A 20,177-nucleotide genomic window follows, 5' to 3' on the forward strand; every position below is an offset into this window, starting at 1 on the left:
GGTATTTACTCTTTGATTAAAATGAAATTTAGAAGAACTTTTGTTGAAGATGCTAAACTGATGAACTAAACATGAAGAACTCATTGTTTGTAGGCACTTTGCAGATTCATTCATTTGACTTGGGTATATTTCGGGGGAAGCAATGTGGTTGTTTGGAGGGCGTCGCTGTTACTCCCTTCTTCTCTACTATTCCTCTTTTGTTTCTGTCTGTCTAGCTATTTCCCAGCACTAATTAACTGTTATTGTGTCAATATGCGTGCTTCTCTTTACTCAAACTCAAACCAACGCCAACATGATTGTGTGTCTCACAGGAGAAGCAGAACTACATCCCCGAGGAGTTGGGCCGTGATGCCCAGAGTGTGGCTGCTCTACAGAGAAAGCACGCCAACTTTGAACATGACTTGGTCACACTGGGAACTCAGGTATGTTTTTTTTTCTCTGTAAGTTTTAACATTTTTGTTCAAGATAGCCTAGTTAGTCCAGCCAATGAATTTTTAAGGACAATAGTTCAGATGGTGTCCATTGTTTATTTGATAGTCTTTGATGTGAGAATAGGATACAGACAGAAAAGATGTTTTTTGTGTGCTCTTTTAATCTCAAATTTGTTTGTTCCTTTGTCGTTACATAAGTTATTTTCCATCCTTATCCTTATTGGGATTTTTTTTCCTTCTTTCTACAAAAATATGCGATATAATCTCCTTATGATTTGTTTTTTAGATTGGTTAAAATGACATTGATGGCATGTTAACATTCCTTCTAGGTGGAGGCTATCCAGACAGAGTCTCTGCGGCTGCAAGCGGGCTATGCAGGAGAGAATGCACAGACCATCGTCGACCGTGAGGCGGAGGTGTTAGAGGCGTGGAAGAACCTCCATGTGTTAGTGGAGCGTAGACGTCTGACCCTGGCCGACGCCTCAGACTACTACAGGTTTATGCTGATGGCCCGGGACCTGCTGTTGTGGATCGATGACATCACCAGACAGATGAACACGCAGGAGAAGCCACGGTGGGTCACCACACGAAACAATTTGGGATGTCTAGCAAATACAGTTAAGCCTGCTCTAATGGGCACCTCAATAAGACAATAACCTGTCCAAAGGGTCATTTCCCATTTACCCCCTTTACGACTTTCTTTAGGGTTTTTTAAATTCATTATAATGACACTGTTGAAGACGTCCAGCTGTCAAAGCCAACCACTTTTCTCCTTAACAATGGATGGCCATCTGAAACAATTTCAATAGTATTTATTTGTGACTAGTACATTTTAATGATTTCGAAAGTGAATTTTCACATTCGACTATGGTGTCTAATTATTTTACATCTCCGATGCAGCACTGATTTCATGTAACCAGCACTGCTATGAAAAGTTATTTTGTCTAATTTTAGATCACTTTTTGGAGATGTGCACATCGTACTGCTTGAAAGAGTTTTCAGTGTCTGAAAATTTTAATTTTTAAATTTGTTTTGCCCATTCCAGTTTTCTATCCCATGCCCCACTGTCGATTCATTGTTTTATTTAGTTGGTTTTTTTAAAGAGAGGTACGTATGCTTTTCATGCAAACTAGATAGTAGTTTTTTACTTGTTCATTAAGTCAGGCATATTAATTGTGATACATGATGACATATATTTTGTTACTTACAGGGATGTGTCTGGAGTGGAGTTGCTGATGAACAACCACCAGAGTATGAAGGCAGAGATTGACGCTAGAGAGGAGAACTTTGCCATCTGTATCAATCTGGGTCGCGACTTGCTCAACCGACAGCACTACAAACAAGAACAGGTTGGGATTGATTCATTATTTTGACAAATCTTCACTCATATTCAAACTATTTTGGTTTTCTGTGGCTGCAGTTAATCTAATGATGCTGGATAACTTGTGGGTGCCCTTGTTTGTTCAAATTTTTTGCTATGATTAGTCAAATTGGTTCAAAAACACACATGGATATGAAATTTTATGAGCCGTTAAAGGCATTGGCGCATTACTTGAATTGTAAACTTTCTTTTGACTGAGATTGGATGTAAATGCTTTATGATTTGTTCTTTGTCAGGGTCAATTACAATTAAATAGTTACATGTATTGGGTCAGACTCCAGTATCTCACCCCTATTCTTGTGGTCTCAGGTGCGTGAGAAACTCATCCAACTGACCTTGTTGCGACTCGACATGACAGACTTGTGGAATGAGAGATGGGAACATTTGCAGCTCAGTAAGTATCTGTGTTTCTGCGATTTCTTTTACATGTTTGTCTGAGTATGGCATCCCTGTATAATATAATGCTGTTCTGAATTGAAGTAGACTGATCGAAAAAGTGATTTAAGATTGTAGCATTCACAATTTGATGATCTTTGAACTGAAAGATAGGGTTGGAGTTTTTTCGCTCATGCACGCACATCGTCAGTACATTGCCTGATGTGAAAGTTCACTTTCAACTTCAGTAAAATATTTAAGTCGTGTATATTTTACTACTTATCAAAATATTTTCCCACGCACCACCTGGCACACCTGCATGCATGGCATTTTGGTATGAGTTGGTGTTCTCCACCCTTCACTTTTCTCACCTGACTGTCCCCGCTCTCTCTCTGTCCACAGTCCTGGAGGTGTACCAGTTTGCCAGAGATGCTGCTGTGGCCGAGGCGTGGCTCATCGCGCAAGAGCCTTATCTGTCCAACCAAGATCTGGGTGTAAGTGTTTCAAGTGTCTTAACTGTCGTATTTAGTCCCTGGAAGATTTTTGTCCCTCTAACAAATGTGAGGGTTTGGGTTTCAAGGGTCTCATCGGTCCTTTTTCATATCTAGTGTCTCATTTTAAAAAATCTTTTCAATATTGTGGCAAGTGAAAGCATATCGGATTTGGGGCAGGTGGTTAGAGGCTGTTGCTGGTAGTTTTTACTTTTTTAAAGTCTCTTTTGTTCCTTTATGTCGTCTGTTTTTTCTCCAACACTGAATAGCTATTGCTGTGTGGATGTGCTTTTCTCTACTGAACCAAACAAACAAACTTGATGGAGACTTAATTCATTGTAAATCAATTGTGGTCCATGGAATAGAAAATCTGAACAGATCTCCCCACACATACATCCCACGCCAGAAAATTGAAAATGGGTTCAAAACTCTGGTAATGTCTTCTGTCACAGCGTGTTTGCAAGCAAAGGTAATCCGTATGTCACATGTGATATTCAACAATGGAAACAGTTTGAAATATGAGCCAATGGGTCTGGCGGGCGGTTGGTGGGCCCTACTAGAAGGTCGTATTTTTTAAAATCTTTCCGGTTGTAATTTCTTTTTCTCTTTCTCACTTTTTCACAGCGCGACTATTATTGTGTGGTTGTGTATGTGTTTATTTAAACAAATAAACAGGTACTCGCTCTAGGCATTTCAGTATTTTTTTCTAGAAAATGTTCATGTGGAGAACAATTATGTACATATTCATATTATTTGACATTATTAAAAATGTTTTGTTTGATCAATGACAGGACACTTTGGATGCTGTGGAGAATCTATTGAAGAAACATGAAGCATTTGAAAAGTCTGCAGCTACGCAGGAAGAAAGATTTGCTGCCCTCCTCAAACCAACTACGGTATGTGGCAATTTGATTTGTGAGTTGTTTTAAGGGATAACCTCTTTTTTTGCGTGTGTGTGTATAATTTTTTCATGTGATTTGTTAGGGATCTATTGTCTTCTTTTTGTTGTCACTGCTTTATCATAACTTGAACTAAATGGTTTTATGTCCAGATTATTTATAGTAAAGAAAGAACATGAAATTTGGTCACTTTTTTGCTTATTAAATTTTGTGGAAGGTTTTTATGATCACCTAATGGATCAGCAACAGAACGTGTCATATTTTTAGAACATAAACCATACGTTTTTTTATCCTGAAAGAGTTGTGATAATGTGGCTTTTTTAACTCATAGGTTTTTTAAAAAAATGTGATATGCTGTTTTAGCAAAGTTCTCTTTTTTAGTTTTCTGTTCTTTCAGTGCCTGTGGTAGAATTTTTACAAATTCTTTATGTCTGTTTTGATGTGCCTTCATCGATATTTCCACATGGTCTTTCAGTTTGAAATCAGAGATAGAGAAAAGAAGAAGGCGGAGGAATACGGCAAGAGTCATCCAGACGAGATCGAGAAACAGAAAGAAGAGAGGAGACGACAGTACATTCAGGAATTCTTACCTCCCGAGCCACCCAAGTAAGAGCTGTGTCAAATGGCAGGGGGTACTGAAAATGTTATATATTTCTGTCTGTATCGCAAAAGACAAGAGACTTTCCACCGGCTCGGGGACTAAGAGTGTTAAATGCCGGATAAAAAAGTTCTGATGTTTACCACAGTCTCAAACCCTAAATTGTACTAGAGACTTAAGCACAAGAGGTTAGCACCTTGTCTCCAGGCAAGGGAACCCCTGACTGAGGCCTATTCCATCTTGTGGGGTTTTTTTTGTAAATAGAAGCATATAGATGCAATAAAGATCATTAAGTGTTAGACAAAGAACAAAGGCAGAGTAAACAAGCAGAACGTACGAAGGGCACCCTCCAACCGCTGTTCCGTCAGTTCCACCTTGTGAGTAAGAGTGTAAGAGTAAATATAGAAATTCACTGATGTACTAAAGTAATAAAGTTTACTTATTGGAGGGGAGGGGGGGTCCCTAAGGTGGATAGAAAGAATAGTGGGTGAGTGGAGAAGAAGGACATACCAGTGCATCTTGCAACCACCCAGTCCTCTTTTAGTTTGCTTGAGTACTAGTGGCACATAAACTCAACAATGTCGATTTAATCAGAGGGAACAAGTCAAGATTTATAGACATAAGGAACAAAGATAGAGGAAAGAAGTGGGACTTCCAGTGTCGAAAAGCAAGATTGATAGAAAGAACATGGGAGAATATAAAAGCTGAACCTACTAATGACACCTTTCAGCGACACCCTCTAACCGCCTTTTCCCCACTTGCATGTGTTTCAGACCAGAACCAGTGGTGGAGGTGGAGCAGCCGGTAGCAGCAGCAGCCCCAGACAACCAAGTGGCCCCAGAGACAGTGGAAGAGGCCGTCGGTCAGCCGATCAGCTCTGAGGAGAAGTCAGAGACAGATGCTGGAGGTTTGTGCTCTGGAGTCCTTGTGTTGTCATCTTCTCAATGTTGTTCATCGTTTGGATCATTCTCTTCTAGAACCATCAACTTCAGTCATGTATTAAGAATGTATGGGTTGTTTACCCATAGTTTTTTCTAGTTTATGGAGAGACTAGCAGCTTACAGAAAGTTATGGGAAATGGTGGACATTAACATCGCAAGAGACCCGAAAGTTTTCTATATCATGTGCTGTTTGTGCGCTGAAGTACTGAAACTATTGATTTCTGAAGAGAATGGTCTATCATCTGACTTGGCTTTACCGCTTAAATGTTTGTTGTGTTAATCATTTCGTTGACTCATCTGTTCATAGCCTTGTTCCATAGGTCACTTGATCAAAAGCACCATGTTCAGTGTAAATTGTTTTGGCTAGTTTTCCCAAAATGTGCTTCGATGTATTTTCCTCCTTGCTTTTATGTATTAGCCAGTTTTGCCTTTAAAGTGACTTTTGAAAATGTTCTAATAGTTTGGTAATGAGAAATTAAAAAGCCCGCCTCAAAATACTCAAATGTTTTGAAGTTTTCAAGGATTAATGAAACGGATGTGGTCATGACATTTTTGTTGTTGTTATTAAAACCTTATGTCCTTGCACGTATCATTGTTTTAGTCAGTCTTTGTCTTCCCTCAAAGTTCCTTTGACTTTTTTCTGTACTTTTTTAAAGCTGACAATTTGATGTATTTAAGGAGTTGTTCCTGCCTCAAGAAATAATGATACAGGTTTCAGTGTTAGCCTATGTTTTATTTCTATCTATGGCGGGTTGTTGGGGGGGCATCACTGTTAAGTCCTACTTCTGTTCTTTCCCTTTTTTGTTCCTGTCTATCCGTCTTTCTTTTTCCTTGATCTGAATGATTGTTGTTGTGTCGATGTGCTTCTCTTTGCTCAAACAAACAAAGAAGCTTGTAGCATTGCCTAGTGTTGGATGTATTTCTGTGCTCAGGCCCAAGTGTCACCCTAACCCATTCAGCATTCTCTGTACCAAGTATCTTTTGCACAATTGTATATAGAAATAGAAACGTAGGCGCTGAAGGGAGTGGGCAAGCTTTTAAATAAGGCCACCTTCATTCATTAGTCTGTCATTCATATCGATGGTCGTATGTTCTACAAGTGATTTGGGGGGGGGGGGGGGGTTAAAACTTTTTCAGCATGTAAGGAAAAATCATAAATGATGGGAGAAGACACAGACGTTGGACCATGTACTTTAATACAATTTATAGTGCAAACTGACTCTTTATTTTTTTTTCTTTAGGAACAGCAGGTTAACTTCAACAATAAAAAAAGTTAACCTATTTTTTCCAGTAGAGCATAACACCACCGATATGCACTGAAGGGAGTGGTCGAGCTTTATAGGAAGGTCATGTTCGTTCATTATTCTATCATCCATTTGTTTTTGTGGATGTTGCGAACATATTCATTCTGTCAGATAGGGTATGAGCACCAGTTAGTAGTGATGTAATAGATCCAATACCCTGTACATTCCTCAGCACTTTACAGTCCTAGGTTTCTCTCTGTACTTTACGTCTCTTCCCTTTCATTGCATGAGCTCTGTTCCTCTTAATCAACAAGCATGTTGTTTCCTGTTCTTGTTTCTCTGCTACCTGTTCTGATGTTCTGAATCTGGAGCATGAATAGAGAGATGTCAGAGGGTCGAGAATAGATATAGGAGAGGTTTCGGTCAAACACGGTCAGGTGATTGTTATGGTACATTTTAACTTAACAGGTCTATGGGGGGAGGAGTTTCTGCTGGTTCCAGTTTTTTTTGTAATTTGACAATCTCATACTAGTTGGGGGGGGGTTTTCAGTTCTTTCCTCTGAAAAGAGTTTGGGTTCTTTTATCTGTGTAATGAGGGTTGGGGGTTACACATAAACTAAAAAGACATACGGTGTAACTCTTCTTTTATTGAACAGTACTTCAGTGTTGGTGTTGTGAAACATGCTCCAGGTTGAGAATGCTAATCCTCCAGTAGTTTTGCCGTTGCTGTTGTGCATGTTGATGTTGTGAAGTAATCTGTGCATGCTTCAGTCCGCCGACCTCGTCGGGAGCGCCAGTCGAGGGAAGCGGAGGAGGTTGACGAGCCTGACTCCTTCCACCGCCGATCTCACGCCCGCAACGACTATCCTCAGCCCTCCTCGGAATCTCCTTCGCCTAGGAAGCCTCGAGGAGGAAGTAGGTTTAAATTACCATGGCTTGCCTCACACACTCTGCCCAACAGAGCACACAATTGTTGCTTTCTCACCTTCTGACAAATACAAAAACATTTTTATATGTGTATTCGATGTGAAAATATATATATAATATGAATATATGGAGTGCCATCTCACATTACAATAAAACTTACAGCCTAAAATTTAGTCTCCAAACGTATTCTTAATTAATCAAGCTCATATCAAAGCTTTTTAAAATGTTAGATTTTCATAAAGGAATAACTAGTTTCCCTTTCAATATGTCAGTTGGCTTTTTTTTTTCTGTCCATAAACTCACTCCCTTTTTTACGTCACATTACCATCAGCCTGAATAATGCTTTTATTTCAAGTTTCAACTTTTACCTTTTGTTTTGATTCTGCGCAATGACCTCGTTCGAGGGAAATCCTTTTTTTTCCTTATTCCCCATGTGATGTGTCATAGAAATTTTTTTTGTACACTGGCACAGTTCATATAATAATATATGGAGAGAGATATTAGCATCTTTTGGTCGTGTTCCTTTATTAATAATTTCAATGATAATTGTTTGGGTAAAGATATGTGGAAAAGGGATATTCAGTACAGTGAACTCGGACTTCTAAACAACAAAAAATGGGTGTGAAATGTTGCCTATATCCGTGGATCTCAATGGAGCTCTTGTTTGTTCTTTGACTTCGAGCTATAGTTACTGTGGAAAAAGCGACATTGTCAAAATTAGTTTTACATGACTTTTGAAGCCCACAGTAACGTTTCACTGGGCCTGATAAGTTCTCAAGAACTTAGTTGGTGATATAAAAGCTTTCTTCTGTTTTACAGCAAAATCTTTCCAACTAAAGAGTGCTCAATAGTGCCTGTGCTTTCATCGTATTCTTTCCCTGTGAGGGTACTAATAGCTTTTCTCAGTAAGGAATTAATATCGGAAAGGCAAATTTAAGTATTCATTAGTTTGAATCGGTGCATGTACAGACAGTGAAAAATAAGTGTTGAATGAAAACCCATTTATGAAGAAATTGTTTCTTTTTCAGTTTTTCACTTTATAACGCATGCGATAAATATTTTGTTTATTGTTGTTTGGGTTTTTTTGGCTTGGTTGGTTTTGTTTTGTTTTTGTTTTTTGTGTTTGTTTGTTTTTTATTGCTTGTACTGATGTAGAAATGTGTTCCCTTTCTGTACTACATTAGTTGTTATTAGTGGTAGCTGTGATGGCTTTGTGCACTAAACTCATAGATGTTCTAAGTGTATTGTGTTGCTATTTGAGCATGTCTTTTTAAACTGTTTTTTAACATAGACTTGCATGCTTTAATACACATTTACTGTAGTGTTGTAGGGTCTGTGTATACTGTGATGTTTTAAACCTTTTGATGTAAAAATTCTTCAGACAACATTCTTTGAAAAGTCCTTGTACACTTTTTTAAAGTGCTTGATTTCACCTACTACAGCCTTAAGGAAAGCATTAGTCTTTTTGTGGTCTACTTCTTCTTTGATTGATTTGTGATAAATATAGATCTTGTCATGTCTTACGCCACACTACCCAATCGTTGGCCTTGTCATATATGAACTGACAGCAAGCTCTGTGATTTACAAGTACATTTGCTATGCTCTTTTGTGGAGGCATTAATGACAAATTTTCCTTTGTACTTTGTCACCTTTGTGAGCATAATTTTAAAAACAATTTGAGGACTATATCCACGAGAGAGCCTTTAGTTGAATGTGATTCTAACTTGCTTCCAAGCTGCAATGGGTGCAAGTACTTCATGTAAAGATTTATTTATGCAGAGTGACTGTGCTGTGCCGCAGTTGAAAACATGTTTCTTCCACATGTGACCTTCATGTGTCCACCTTTGAATATTGGCTCACAGAGAGCTGATTTCTGCTTTTTGGTTACCAAATGCGCCATTTTGTTAAGAAGCAGATACTAGAGCATATATTATTCCAAACCAAAGAAAAGATTTTTTAAAAATATTTTTGCTGTGGATGTGTTCCATTTCTTAGATGTTTTAGCCAATAATGATTTCTTGGACTTTACTCTAAATTGGTTTATATAAAGAATTTTGATTGCTTCTAAATTTGACACATGGCTACCTGATAGGTTAGAGACCATACATGTTTGTAAGTAAAAAATATGACCATAAAGGTTATATTACAAACATTTTGGATTGAAGAACAGTGAGCTGGCTACCCCAGAGCATTACCAGGGAAATGTAGTAGAAGAAGTGGAGGAGGTGTAATCACAAGCCTAGAGCAAGCAAGAGTACATTGTTGGTACCCGATGATTTTAGCCCGAAAGTGAAAGCTCTTTGGTACCCGATGATTTTAGCCCGAAAGTGGAAGCTCATGAAGTGTTCGGTCAATGACAAGCACATCACCAACATGCTTGTCAGGCCTGGCACCTGTGGCTTTAAAAACTGGAATGAACTTTTGTCAAAATAAGTGTATGATTCTGAAAGTCAAGTTTTTTTGCCCAACTACTAATTTCCAAGGTCTGCAAGTCTTTGTGCCAAACTGCCATTGTTTGAAAGGGACGTGCCGTCATGAGAGATTTTATAAACATTCGGTGGGAAACTGAAGTAAAATGGAGAAAAGATTGATTCTCTGTTTTTGACAGAAGGAAAAATATGGAAACAGGTAAGAGAGAGCAATTCCTGCTGTTGTACTATATCAATGCAATGTAGAGATGACATCGGAAGGAAAGTTCCTGTGTGGTGATTTAACCTATAGATCTGATTCACAATGCTGTGAGAATGACTGCATTTGGCTCTGTCTGCATCACTGTCTCTTTCAACGTTCAGCGGGCCTTGTGTGAATCTCCAGATGACCAGATAAAGGAACAAAGACACAGTTCCAAGGCCTTAAAGTCTACATGCCAGACTGTCAATTTCTAGAAGAGACTTGCTATTTACGGGACATCTTACAGTTACAGACTCGGAATCTTTCACTTATAAACCTTGTATGTAGATAGAAACAAAATTAGTTCCATGTTGTTTGCAAGAAGGAAAATATGAACAGAAGTAAGAGAGAACAAGTCCAGGTACTGTGCTATATATCAGTGTAGAGATGACAATTGATCAAAGATACCAGTGTGGTAATTAAACATTTAGATCAGATCCGCAATAATGTGACTCAGTCTCCATCCTTGTCTCTTTGAACGTTCAGCCGGTCATGTGTGAATCCTTGGATGAATAGTTAAAGGTACAAAGTGTGAGTTCATAGACGAGCAGGTAAATGTACAAAGTGACGACAACTGAAGTCCAACGATTTCTGTGAGATACACTGAGGAACACTCACTCACTCCAGCAACCGGACTAACATCTTGTTACCACGAGTCCTTTGAAAAGCTGCCTTTTGTGTGACGACCAAAAAGAATTGATTTTACTTGCCCCTTTCTCCCTTTTCTTTTTTTTACATTGCAAAGCTTTAAAAAATTGCATGTGATGTTTATTCCCAGTTTCTTGGAAAGGGTGGTTTTGACCATTATTGTTTTTGCTGGAGGAAGGATTTTCCTGCTTTATATATTTTTTTTTAAACAGCAAAAAACAAAACCCAAGAATATAAAACTTCTATCCTACATTAACATTATTTTTCTCTTCTTTTGTGCACTTTTCAAATTTTTAATTGAGCCTCAATTGTAGAGTGCTTAATATTCCTGGTGAAAGTGTATCTTCCTAATGCAGCCCTTTTTTTTTTTGGCCCTTTTTTTTCTTCTTTTTTTTTCCATTTTTTTACACGTAGCCCTATTTTTTTGTAGCAATATCATCAGTTTGTTCACCTTGTTTGAAACCATTACGCACCACCTGTATATCCTGCTGTATACTGGCTTGGCCTAACACAACGCTGGACACGGGCATGGTTGTGGATAAGCTTTGTGCTTTAGAGCTCCAAGAGAATTCCTGATGACCAAACTTTTGTTGCCGTCACCCTCTGTGTAGGTGGAAAGAAGGAAAAGCAATTGCTAGAGCCAGAGAGAGGGGAGACCCCACAGAAACGTCCCCGTTCTCGTTCGCCTTTCGCCAAACTGTTTCGAGGGAAAAAAGACGGGGAGGATGGAGCGAATGATAAGCCCTCACCACCTCTCGGGAGAGAACGGGAGGAGGAAGTTCAGAGGCTGTCCAAGGATGGTTGGTTATTGCACTTACTTTGATATGCCTAAGCTCTCTGTACCTCTATGGAAGACTTATCTCCAGTCTTCTGTATCTTCCCAAAAGGGGGGAACTTTGTAGCAAGTTTCTTCATCTATCTGTTGGGATGCTGTATCCCACCCAGTCTGGGTTGGCCCTGACAAGCAGGGTCCAGTCAGCCCACCTCCTAAATCATACAAATTGTGTTTAAAAAGGTATAGATGGTTACAATTACTTGCAATCTCTATCCCTGTAGAAGACTGTCTTGAGTCCACAGATAGTGGACTGTCAATGTTGCCTGCAATCTAATTGAACATTAAAACTTTCAAGGGATGCATTTGATAAGACATCGGCCAAGATACTGTAATTTTTAAGCTTAACAGCTGTGTCCATTATATCTGAAGTAGTCACATGCCTTAATATTTTGAAGTTGATTTTCTTTGCCTTTTTCTCGTTTACAATTGATCTACCTGTGATAACTGTGATTCAAGTGTGTGGTTTCTAAGAAAAAAATGCATATAATTTGAACGACTGTGCATATCGGTCCGGTATTTTATTTCCTCAGCTTCACTGCCCTCACTTTACACATATTATTTTTTTTTCAAAAGTTTCAGGACCTTTTTGAAGTTTTCCCCCTGTGGTTTTTGCACATCCTCAACCCATGGTTATATTTGTTGCTCATGATGTTACCAAGTTTTATTTGCTGTTAAAGACACCACAAGTCTATAATCATCCCTTTGTATAAATGTTGTGGTTTCCCTTTCATGAAATTTTTTTTGGTTTGTTTTTAAAGGATGATTCTTATTTAAATCTCAGATTTGAAGTAAAGTTTTGCTGTATAAGACTATAAGTGGTGGTTCGAAAACACCACAAGTTGGTGTCACTTCTTATCTTTCCCTTTCTTTGTTTTATTTCTCTGTCAATCTGCCTTACTTTTAATCCCTTCTTTTAATGATTGTGATGCCAATGTACTTCCCTTTTGTCTTACCCAATCCATGTTATAAGAATTATGTTATCTATGCTGTATTATGTTATAAATATTGTGCAAAGCTTAGAAAGTTCCCTGACCTTTGCCCTGTATGTGTCTCCAGAAGCAGCAGCGCCATCAGAGTCTGTCAGTCTGGAGGGGATGTTGTCGCGCAAACACGAGCTGGATGTCGGTGAACGCAAGGCTGGGAATAGGTCAGTCTCTGATGTGGTTTGCTACTTCTTTCCTATCAAACAACTATCGTCCTTATCTCTCCCCCTTCTTTTTTGTGTATGTTACTCTCTTGTAACTTGTAACACATCTATTCTTCTGCACTTATTTGACATTGTTATGTTGCAAGTGCAGTAAGACTCTTATGAAATTAAAAATGATGAGGGGGGTGGGGGGGGGGGGGGGGTTCTAGACTTCTACTGGTTAGGAAATGGTCTTACTGTCTTGCCTCTTGTAATATTTGACTTCTCTGTTAGGGTGTCTGACGGTTGGAGAGTCTTACGGGCAAATCCTACTCCTTTTTTTTTCCTCACCTCTGTTGTTTCTATCTATCAGTCTTGCTTCCTAGTGCTAAATGACTTGTTTTTTATGTGCCTCTCTGTACTTGAACAAACATTTGCTGTGGGCTTTTGGCGGGTGCTTTGGTGTGGTTTGCTCCTTCTTTCCAATCAAAATCAAGCATCTATCATCATCTGTGGGTGGTTGGTCGGTGCTCTGATGTGGTTTGCTCCTTCTTTCTTATCAAACGTCTAATTTCCTGATCTCTCCTCCTTCTTTTTTGTGTTTGTTACTCGCTTGTAACTCCTCTAATCTTCGGCACTTATATGACCTTACTGTGTTGCAAGTGCCGTAAAACTCTTACATAAACTAATTATCATCATCTCTCCTTTTTTTGTATTTGTTACTCTCTTGTTACACCTCTAATTGTTGGCACTTATATGACCTAATTGTGTTGCAAGTGCCGTAAAATGCTCACTAAAACAAACATTTGCCTTGTCACTCATCACATTTGACTCTTGTGGCAGGCACTGGAGAAAGCTGAGGGGCAGACTCCTGGGTGCTGGGAGCAATGCTATGACATTGTGGGGCAAAACATGAATTCAGTGACCATATTGATGCCATATTAAGCAACCGCTTATGTATATAATGAGGCGTGTGGATTAAGATATCATGGAGATCACAATTGTCTGGCTACCAAACTTGAAGTAGTGAAAGAATTCTGTGAAAATGTATTATTGTACTCTGAGTTTATGAAAAATAGATTGTGTATTTTGTTTCTATTTTTTGTCTTTACTGTAGCTGCCAATTTTCCATTCTCAAGTCCTTGATTTTTTTCTGAAAATTGTTCTTTACAGATCATGGGACAAACTGTTCCTTGTTCTCCAAGGACCATCATTATCATGCTACAAAGATCAGAAACATGCAAAGACAGTAAGTTCTTCATTGTACCTAGTTTGTTTTTTTTGTTGTTTTTTTTTATAGCAGACACTTTTTTAAAGATTTGATTTGCTACAATTTTGTTTCCGTCCTTCAGTAAGTAGGTTGTATCCCTATTTGCCTAGGTTGGCCAAGATACTCAGGGTTGAAGCGGCTCCTCTCTTAAAAAGAGTTGTGTTGATGAAGGAATAAAACATAAAAAGTTGCTGGGTTTTTTTTTACAAATCCAGTTCTGTTTAGTTTAGAAAAGCATTACATATCTATATATACAGAGAGAGAGAGAAATTGATGAATTTTTTATTATGAAATGGGTGCGTAGGCGTTGAAGTGATCTCATTAACAGGTATGTCTGTATTTTAAAGCAAATTTTATATTTTTTTGCAAAAATGTTTGTATGGGAGTGAATTCCACCTTTTTTCATACTTTAATAATAATAAATGACATTTATATAGCGCTCAACCCTGATTATGGTACATAAGCTCTGAACGCTTTACAATACAGTACAACGTACAACAGTAATATAAAACAAGTTCTGACTAAAAGAAAATTACACCAAATACTCGTCTTATTAATTTAAAAACAGAAACAACTTCAGCTGATGTTTGAATGATCTCTCTTAAAGTACTTGGTAAAGCATTCCAGATCTTGGGGCCTTGGTATTCAAATGCTCTTTCACCCGTTGTTGTAAGTTCCATAGATGGTAAAATAAATTTCTTTTAGTCAGCTGATGACCGTAAACTGCCAGTTGGAATGTACAGTCTTTACAGATTTGATAAATATGATGGTGCATTATCATATATTATTACTTTGTGCTACATGTCCTGAAATGTAGCCATGAGGTTGTTCTGTGAATAGTTGGGATTTTTTTTGTCACTGTACACATTTACCTGCATGCATCTTTGTATTTAGAACAAAACCGTAGCAATGTTCAAATTTTACTCATTCCACCAAATGCATGTCCAAAAGTGCCCTTGTCATCTCAAATAATTTACTTCATTTCTTTCTGTCTTACGCTATTGCCTGTCCATCTTTCCCTGCACTTCATGGCGGTTTCCGAGTCGCTATATATGTGAGGTGTGCCAACAAAACAAGTTACTTCTCGCCGTCTAAGAATGGAGTTTTTGTTGTTGTTATGGGTCCAGTAATAGCTGGGCTCTTGCCCTTCTGTCCAATGCCATGTAGTGATAAGTGCAGGTTTGCTGCTGTTGCTGTAATGTTCCGTAGAGTGTGTTGTCAATGATAGGTCTCTAGGTCTCGGAGGGAGAAGTGTAGCTCTGATGTCATTTAGGGCTGTACAGTGAAAAAGGTGATGATCCACAGTCTCATTTTCATAGTCACACAAAGGACATATTGGGGGAAGTTCTAGTTTTATCCTATTTAAGTGGGAGATGTTGCCCTTAAAAGGGCACTTAAAATTTGTACTTTTTTCAGCTGATGCCATTTTCTTCATGTTAAACATGTCTTCTATCATTTCATATAATAAATTATGCAAATCAATCGTACAAATTTGACCTATTTATCTGTGTCCGTAGGGCTAAAATCTGAGAATTAACTCATTTCATTAGCACGCCTCACATATGTCTCTTTACTCAAACTGAATCCAGTAATTCTACGAGACGAGCAATATTAAGTTGTGTTCTTCATTCCTTGACTTTGTGTTCGCCAGGACCCCAACAACAGGATCCACCACGAGGCAGCCATCGACATCTCTGGCGCCAGCTGTGAGGTGGCCGCGGACTACACCAAGAGACCGTTTGTATTCCAGCTGAGGCTGACCAATGGTGGCAAGTATCTCTTCCAGGCCAAGGATGAGGTGAGTGCAGGGGATGCAGCAGGCGGTCAAGCTTGAAACATATATTCTGTTGAGGGAACGCTGTCAATCTCATATTGAGCTCTTTCAGATTTTGATGACTCTACGGTCTAGAATGCACATTGCGAACTCACACACAAAGCAAAACATGCACATGGTCTGGCCCAAAATATTTTTTTACATATATTCTTTGTGTTTAAAACATGCACATAGCGGAATTCGCAAATAACAAAAGACTGCCACATCCCACTGATTTGACTATGTTCATGCTAGACTGTGGTTCTTTGAATCAGGTCTGTGTTTTACATACAAGCAGATTTTACTCGCACTTGTTTAGAAGGCTCTGCTTTAGACAGGGGAGACTGTCTCTCTGTGCTCCACTTTTTCACTGTTCACTTGTTCTTTTAATTAGACATGTGTTTTACTTACAATTGCATTCTGCTTGAGGACAATTGGATCGCACTTCTGGTAGGGCCTAGTTCTATTCTTTGTCTGTGCTATTTCTATCTCTCATCCTTTCCATGAACGTGAATCTCTTCCAGGCGAAATTCGAGTTGAGTGTGGCAGTTGTAGCATTTGGTTGCACTTCATGCAAAGGAGACTGTCTCTCGCATTCTCGATTTTTTTTTCACAGCTCCCTTGTTCTGTTAATCAGATCTTGTGTTTTATTTACGCTTACATTTTACCTGTAAGTGGTTGGACAGTGTCTCTGGATAGGTCCTCTGTTATTTCCATCTTTCTGTCTTACTTTTTACCTGCCTGAAATGCAGACTCAGACTCAACACCCGAAACTCAAAGATTCAAGTCAACCCTCTGTTACATTCATATTAGACAGGGCAGTGAGGTTGAAGTCTCTTTCTATTTTGCTTGCTTTCTTTTCATGCATTTGTGTATGGCATTGAGTCGATATTGCTATAAGTGAAGTTATAGTACTGTACATGTATGAAGATGACAGTAGAGAAAGAATGCAGAATCACATTTTGGTGATTGTGAGAAATCTGAGGGTAAGCAAAGTCAAGAGATTAGAGATGAATTCGTATGCGATATCTTTTTCTTACATATGTTATGTGATTGTTCTCCCAGGGTGAGCGAGACATGTGGATTAACCGAATCAACCAAGCGGCTGGGCCATCAGCAGGGGCCATGCCCACCAAGTCACAGACCTTGCCAGCTCGCATTGAGAAGGAGGAGCCCAAGAAACGCGGCCTTTTCTCCCGGAGGAAGTAGTCGCCATTTCATTGTGTAGTCTTAGAAACATTCAAGAAATTGTCAATAACAAATCGCTTTTTATAAAAACCAGCAAGTTTTTTTGTTGTTTTCATTCACATTTATTTTTACCTTCCTCAATCCCCTGTGCTTCTGTGGAAGCATAAGTGTAACAAAATAGTTTGTGGGGATGTTCATTAGCGCTTATCCATGGCTGAATCTCAGGAGGTCTGTTTATGTACGTCCCCCTTACATTTCAAGTTCATCAGCTTCATTCTGTGTTTTGCAAAGAAAACTTGAAGCGTAGACGTATTTGCTGGTCATTTAAGGTGGGAATGGATGGTGGGAATTGAGTGTAGAAATTTTTATGTGGCCATTTGTCATTCATTACAAATTACCGTCATTTTTTCGAGGACAAGTTATAGTGTGAATAGGTATGATTGTAGACAGGATACTAGTGATGGGTGGCTGCGCTGTGTGCTTGAACAAAGATGTTTTAAATTTTTGCTTTTTCTGGATGTTCATGGAGTTGTCCTATTTCATGTTTCTAGTGTGAGGATTTTTTCCTCTATGGGTTCTCCCTTCACGTATTGGACTCCTACCTGTATGAGTGTCACGTAAATATTTTTGGTTGCTTTGACATATAAGAAAAGCTGCCCCTTTTTCCGGCACAGAGTTTGGGAAATTTACCAAGCATTGTTCACTGTGAAGATGAACGGACAATGTTATTGACTTGAGGCTGTGGTTTTAACGGATTTCCATAAGTAACAGTGTTGTGCCTGATTGTTTTGTCGCACTCATATCCTTTTGCTTTGCCTGTGGAAGATCTTGCCTAGATCTGCAGCCCTGCCTGTTGTTTAGACATCTTTCTCTCCTCCTCTGACCCTCTCATAGACTTTTCAAAGCTTTGTTCAGTGCAACATTCCCTGAGATCATTAATGCTGTAAGCATTGAGCATTCTGTGTTGGGACTATTACCATCTGATAAGAGTGCATAGATTTTAAAGTTCTTTCCAGTATTACTTCATCTGTCTTGCAGCAATTCTCAGAATTGCTTGAGAGACAAGGACCAAATTCACCTACACTGCCGAGATGTTGTAAAGAAATAAAAAGTCTCATCTACCTTCATGTTAAAATGCTCATTGTTAAGGAAAAGTCCTTTTGTTATTACAGTCAACATGGAGGTTCTTGTATCAAAATCAAAACAAAGTTTGACCAGGAAAAATAGTCTATTAGGAGCATTTAAAAAAATCAAATCTAAATGTAAAAGAAAATTTCTTTCTTGAACTTACAAGATCCCTCTATGCAAGGTCCTGACTACCAAGGTGTTCCAGCCATTTCACCTGGCTTCTTAGAAACCTTCCAGGATTTTTTGGCGCGTCATCCTTCATCAGTGTGAATACTCCAGGTCATAGCTCATTAACCATTCACAATGGACGACATACACAGAGCAAAACCAGGAGTCTCCTATGTGTTCTCTCTACGGACGTGTACATGCTGTAGATAAAATTGCGCCTGTGTGCTTGCTTTTTGGTTCAAGCACAGTAGCATAAGAGGAACAAGTGAAGGGAAAGAATGCTGTAGTCTGTGAATAAATCAGAAAGTTTTTCCGCCAGCTCTATCACATGTGTAGTAAATGTTACTCCTCTTTGGTGGTCTATAGTCGGTGTCGTGTGCAGTATTTTTTTTTCTCAAGAGATGTTTCTCCATTGATGTTCAAGTGTTTTTTACGACTTTATGGAAGATATATTCTTGAATCATAAGCACTCATTTTCTTTTTGGCCATTTATTGAACAGTTACAAACTCGATTGTCTCAGAAATGCGTGCAGACTTCTCGAGTCTCACTCGTGGCAAAATCTGGAAAGTGAAAGGTATTATTAAACTGGTCATGATATATCAATGAGACAACAAAAAGAACAGAGAATCCAGCTTGCAATGATGACAACACTGCCAAGATGAATGAAAAACAACTTTAATGTACTGAAATATTTCTTTGTTCACCCATGTCCCTTTGTCTCAAAATTTGGATGGCTATCATTTGTACATACTCCTGGTTGCTTCATGTCTTTTGTGGCCTTTTCTGTTTTCTTTTTTCATCTGTTGTTCTGTACGTGGCACCTCGCCGACCCTTGTGTTCGCCTCTGACTCCTCCTCCTCCTCCTCACGCTTCCTAGATAGTTTTCCTGTTTTGTTTCCTAGAAGGGTCGTGCCCTCCATGGCTCATGTAGTGGCTGTAGTGACAGATAATTTTTGTAACTAAACCATTATTATATTCAGTACATAGAAAATGAACATTATTCACACAAGACGAAGACTGTAGTAGAATTCAACACCACAATACAGGAGTTACTATTTTGATGTATTTTCTGTTTGTATATTGCTACCTTTTTTTTTTTCTAGAATAAAAAGATGTGAATGATCTGGTATCTCATATTGTTGGTACATGAAATTTGTGTTTTAGGGAGGGGGATGTCACTTTCTTTTTTTTAAAATTATAGTAAGATTAATTTTCCTTTGTTTTATTGAGTTTATTTTTCCTTTTGATTTGTCATGCTTCAGCGTGTTGATTAAATCTATAAGAACAAGGAAAGTTCTGGACATCAAGGAAAAACCATGAGGAGGAAGGAAGCTTTTATCTAGGTTATTCCAGAGCCTATAATGGGGGGGGGGGGGGGGGAGAATATGCATTTTAGGTTCATTGAAGACTATGGAACCTTCCTGTGGCTCTACTGTAGGGACCAAAAAATGTGATATTCTAATTCTAATGCTATCTAAAAAATAAAGGAAAAAACTGCATGAATTACATGTATTTGGGATTTATACGTCTTTGAGGAATTCTACGGCGCTCAGAGGAAACTGAACTAGTGTCATATTCATAACCCAGATTTTTAATTGATATTTATTTGATTGTTAGTGAAAACTGTGCAATTTTGTAGATAGAAAGCTGTTACGCTGTGCAAAATATCCTAATTACCATTAGTTTCTTCATTTATATATATCTATAGGAACTTTTATGTTACTTGTAGCTATTTAGATTCAATTTGATTTTGTCTTATGCATCTTGTTTTGTTTCTTTCTTTCCTTTTGTTTTGTTGGCTACAAGTAGATTCCAGTGTGTTTCCCCCTTGTAGCAGTTGTCTAGTTGACAGGAACGCAGGCTTAGCCCGGCCAGGGTGGCCTGTAAGAACACGTCATCATGCTTCTAGTGTGTCGATGAGCCCATGTCAGTCTGTACACAGCCGACCTTTCTCCCTTTCTTGTCTCCCAGTGTATTTATTGGGTGCTTCACACAGGTTTTTGTATTTGCTTACAATTAAAAAAACATGAATAAAATGACACG

General features: G+C 38.6%; 1 protein-coding gene across 5 annotated transcripts in view; it reads left to right on the forward strand.

Annotated features, from left to right (window-relative positions):
- Positions 1-20,173, forward strand: part of LOC101859991 (spectrin beta chain) — an 81,241-nt gene extending 61,068 nt beyond the window's left edge. For 3 of the 5 annotated variants that reach the window (XM_035971941.1, XM_035971944.1, XM_035971943.1), the window contains 13 exons: positions 312-422; positions 761-1,005; positions 1,642-1,780; positions 2,122-2,206; positions 2,590-2,681; positions 3,470-3,574; positions 4,053-4,183; positions 4,949-5,082; positions 7,132-7,275; positions 12,497-12,587; positions 13,740-13,815; positions 15,488-15,634; positions 16,715-20,173. In XM_035971941.1, coding sequence (XP_035827834.1) covers positions 312-422; positions 761-1,005; positions 1,642-1,780; positions 2,122-2,206; positions 2,590-2,681; positions 3,470-3,574; positions 4,053-4,183; positions 4,949-5,082; positions 7,132-7,275; positions 12,497-12,587; positions 13,740-13,815; positions 15,488-15,634; positions 16,715-16,858 — 1,644 coding nt within the window. In that variant the 3' untranslated portion in view covers positions 16,859-20,173. Of the gene's footprint in view, positions 1-311; positions 423-760; positions 1,006-1,641; positions 1,781-2,121; positions 2,207-2,589; positions 2,682-3,469; positions 3,575-4,052; positions 4,184-4,948; positions 5,083-7,131; positions 7,276-11,216; positions 11,444-12,496; positions 12,588-13,739; positions 13,816-15,487; positions 15,635-16,714 lie in introns of those variants that run through there. The other 2 variants (XM_035971947.1, XM_035971949.1) reach the window with 2 other exon arrangements.
- The last annotated feature ends 4 nt before the right edge of the window (positions 20,174-20,177 follow it).

The sequence above is a fragment of the Aplysia californica genome, unplaced genomic scaffold, assembly GCF_000002075.1.
Source record: "Aplysia californica isolate F4 #8 unplaced genomic scaffold, AplCal3.0 scaffold00020, whole genome shotgun sequence".
NCBI lineage: Eukaryota > Metazoa > Mollusca > Gastropoda > Aplysiida > Aplysiidae > Aplysia > Aplysia californica.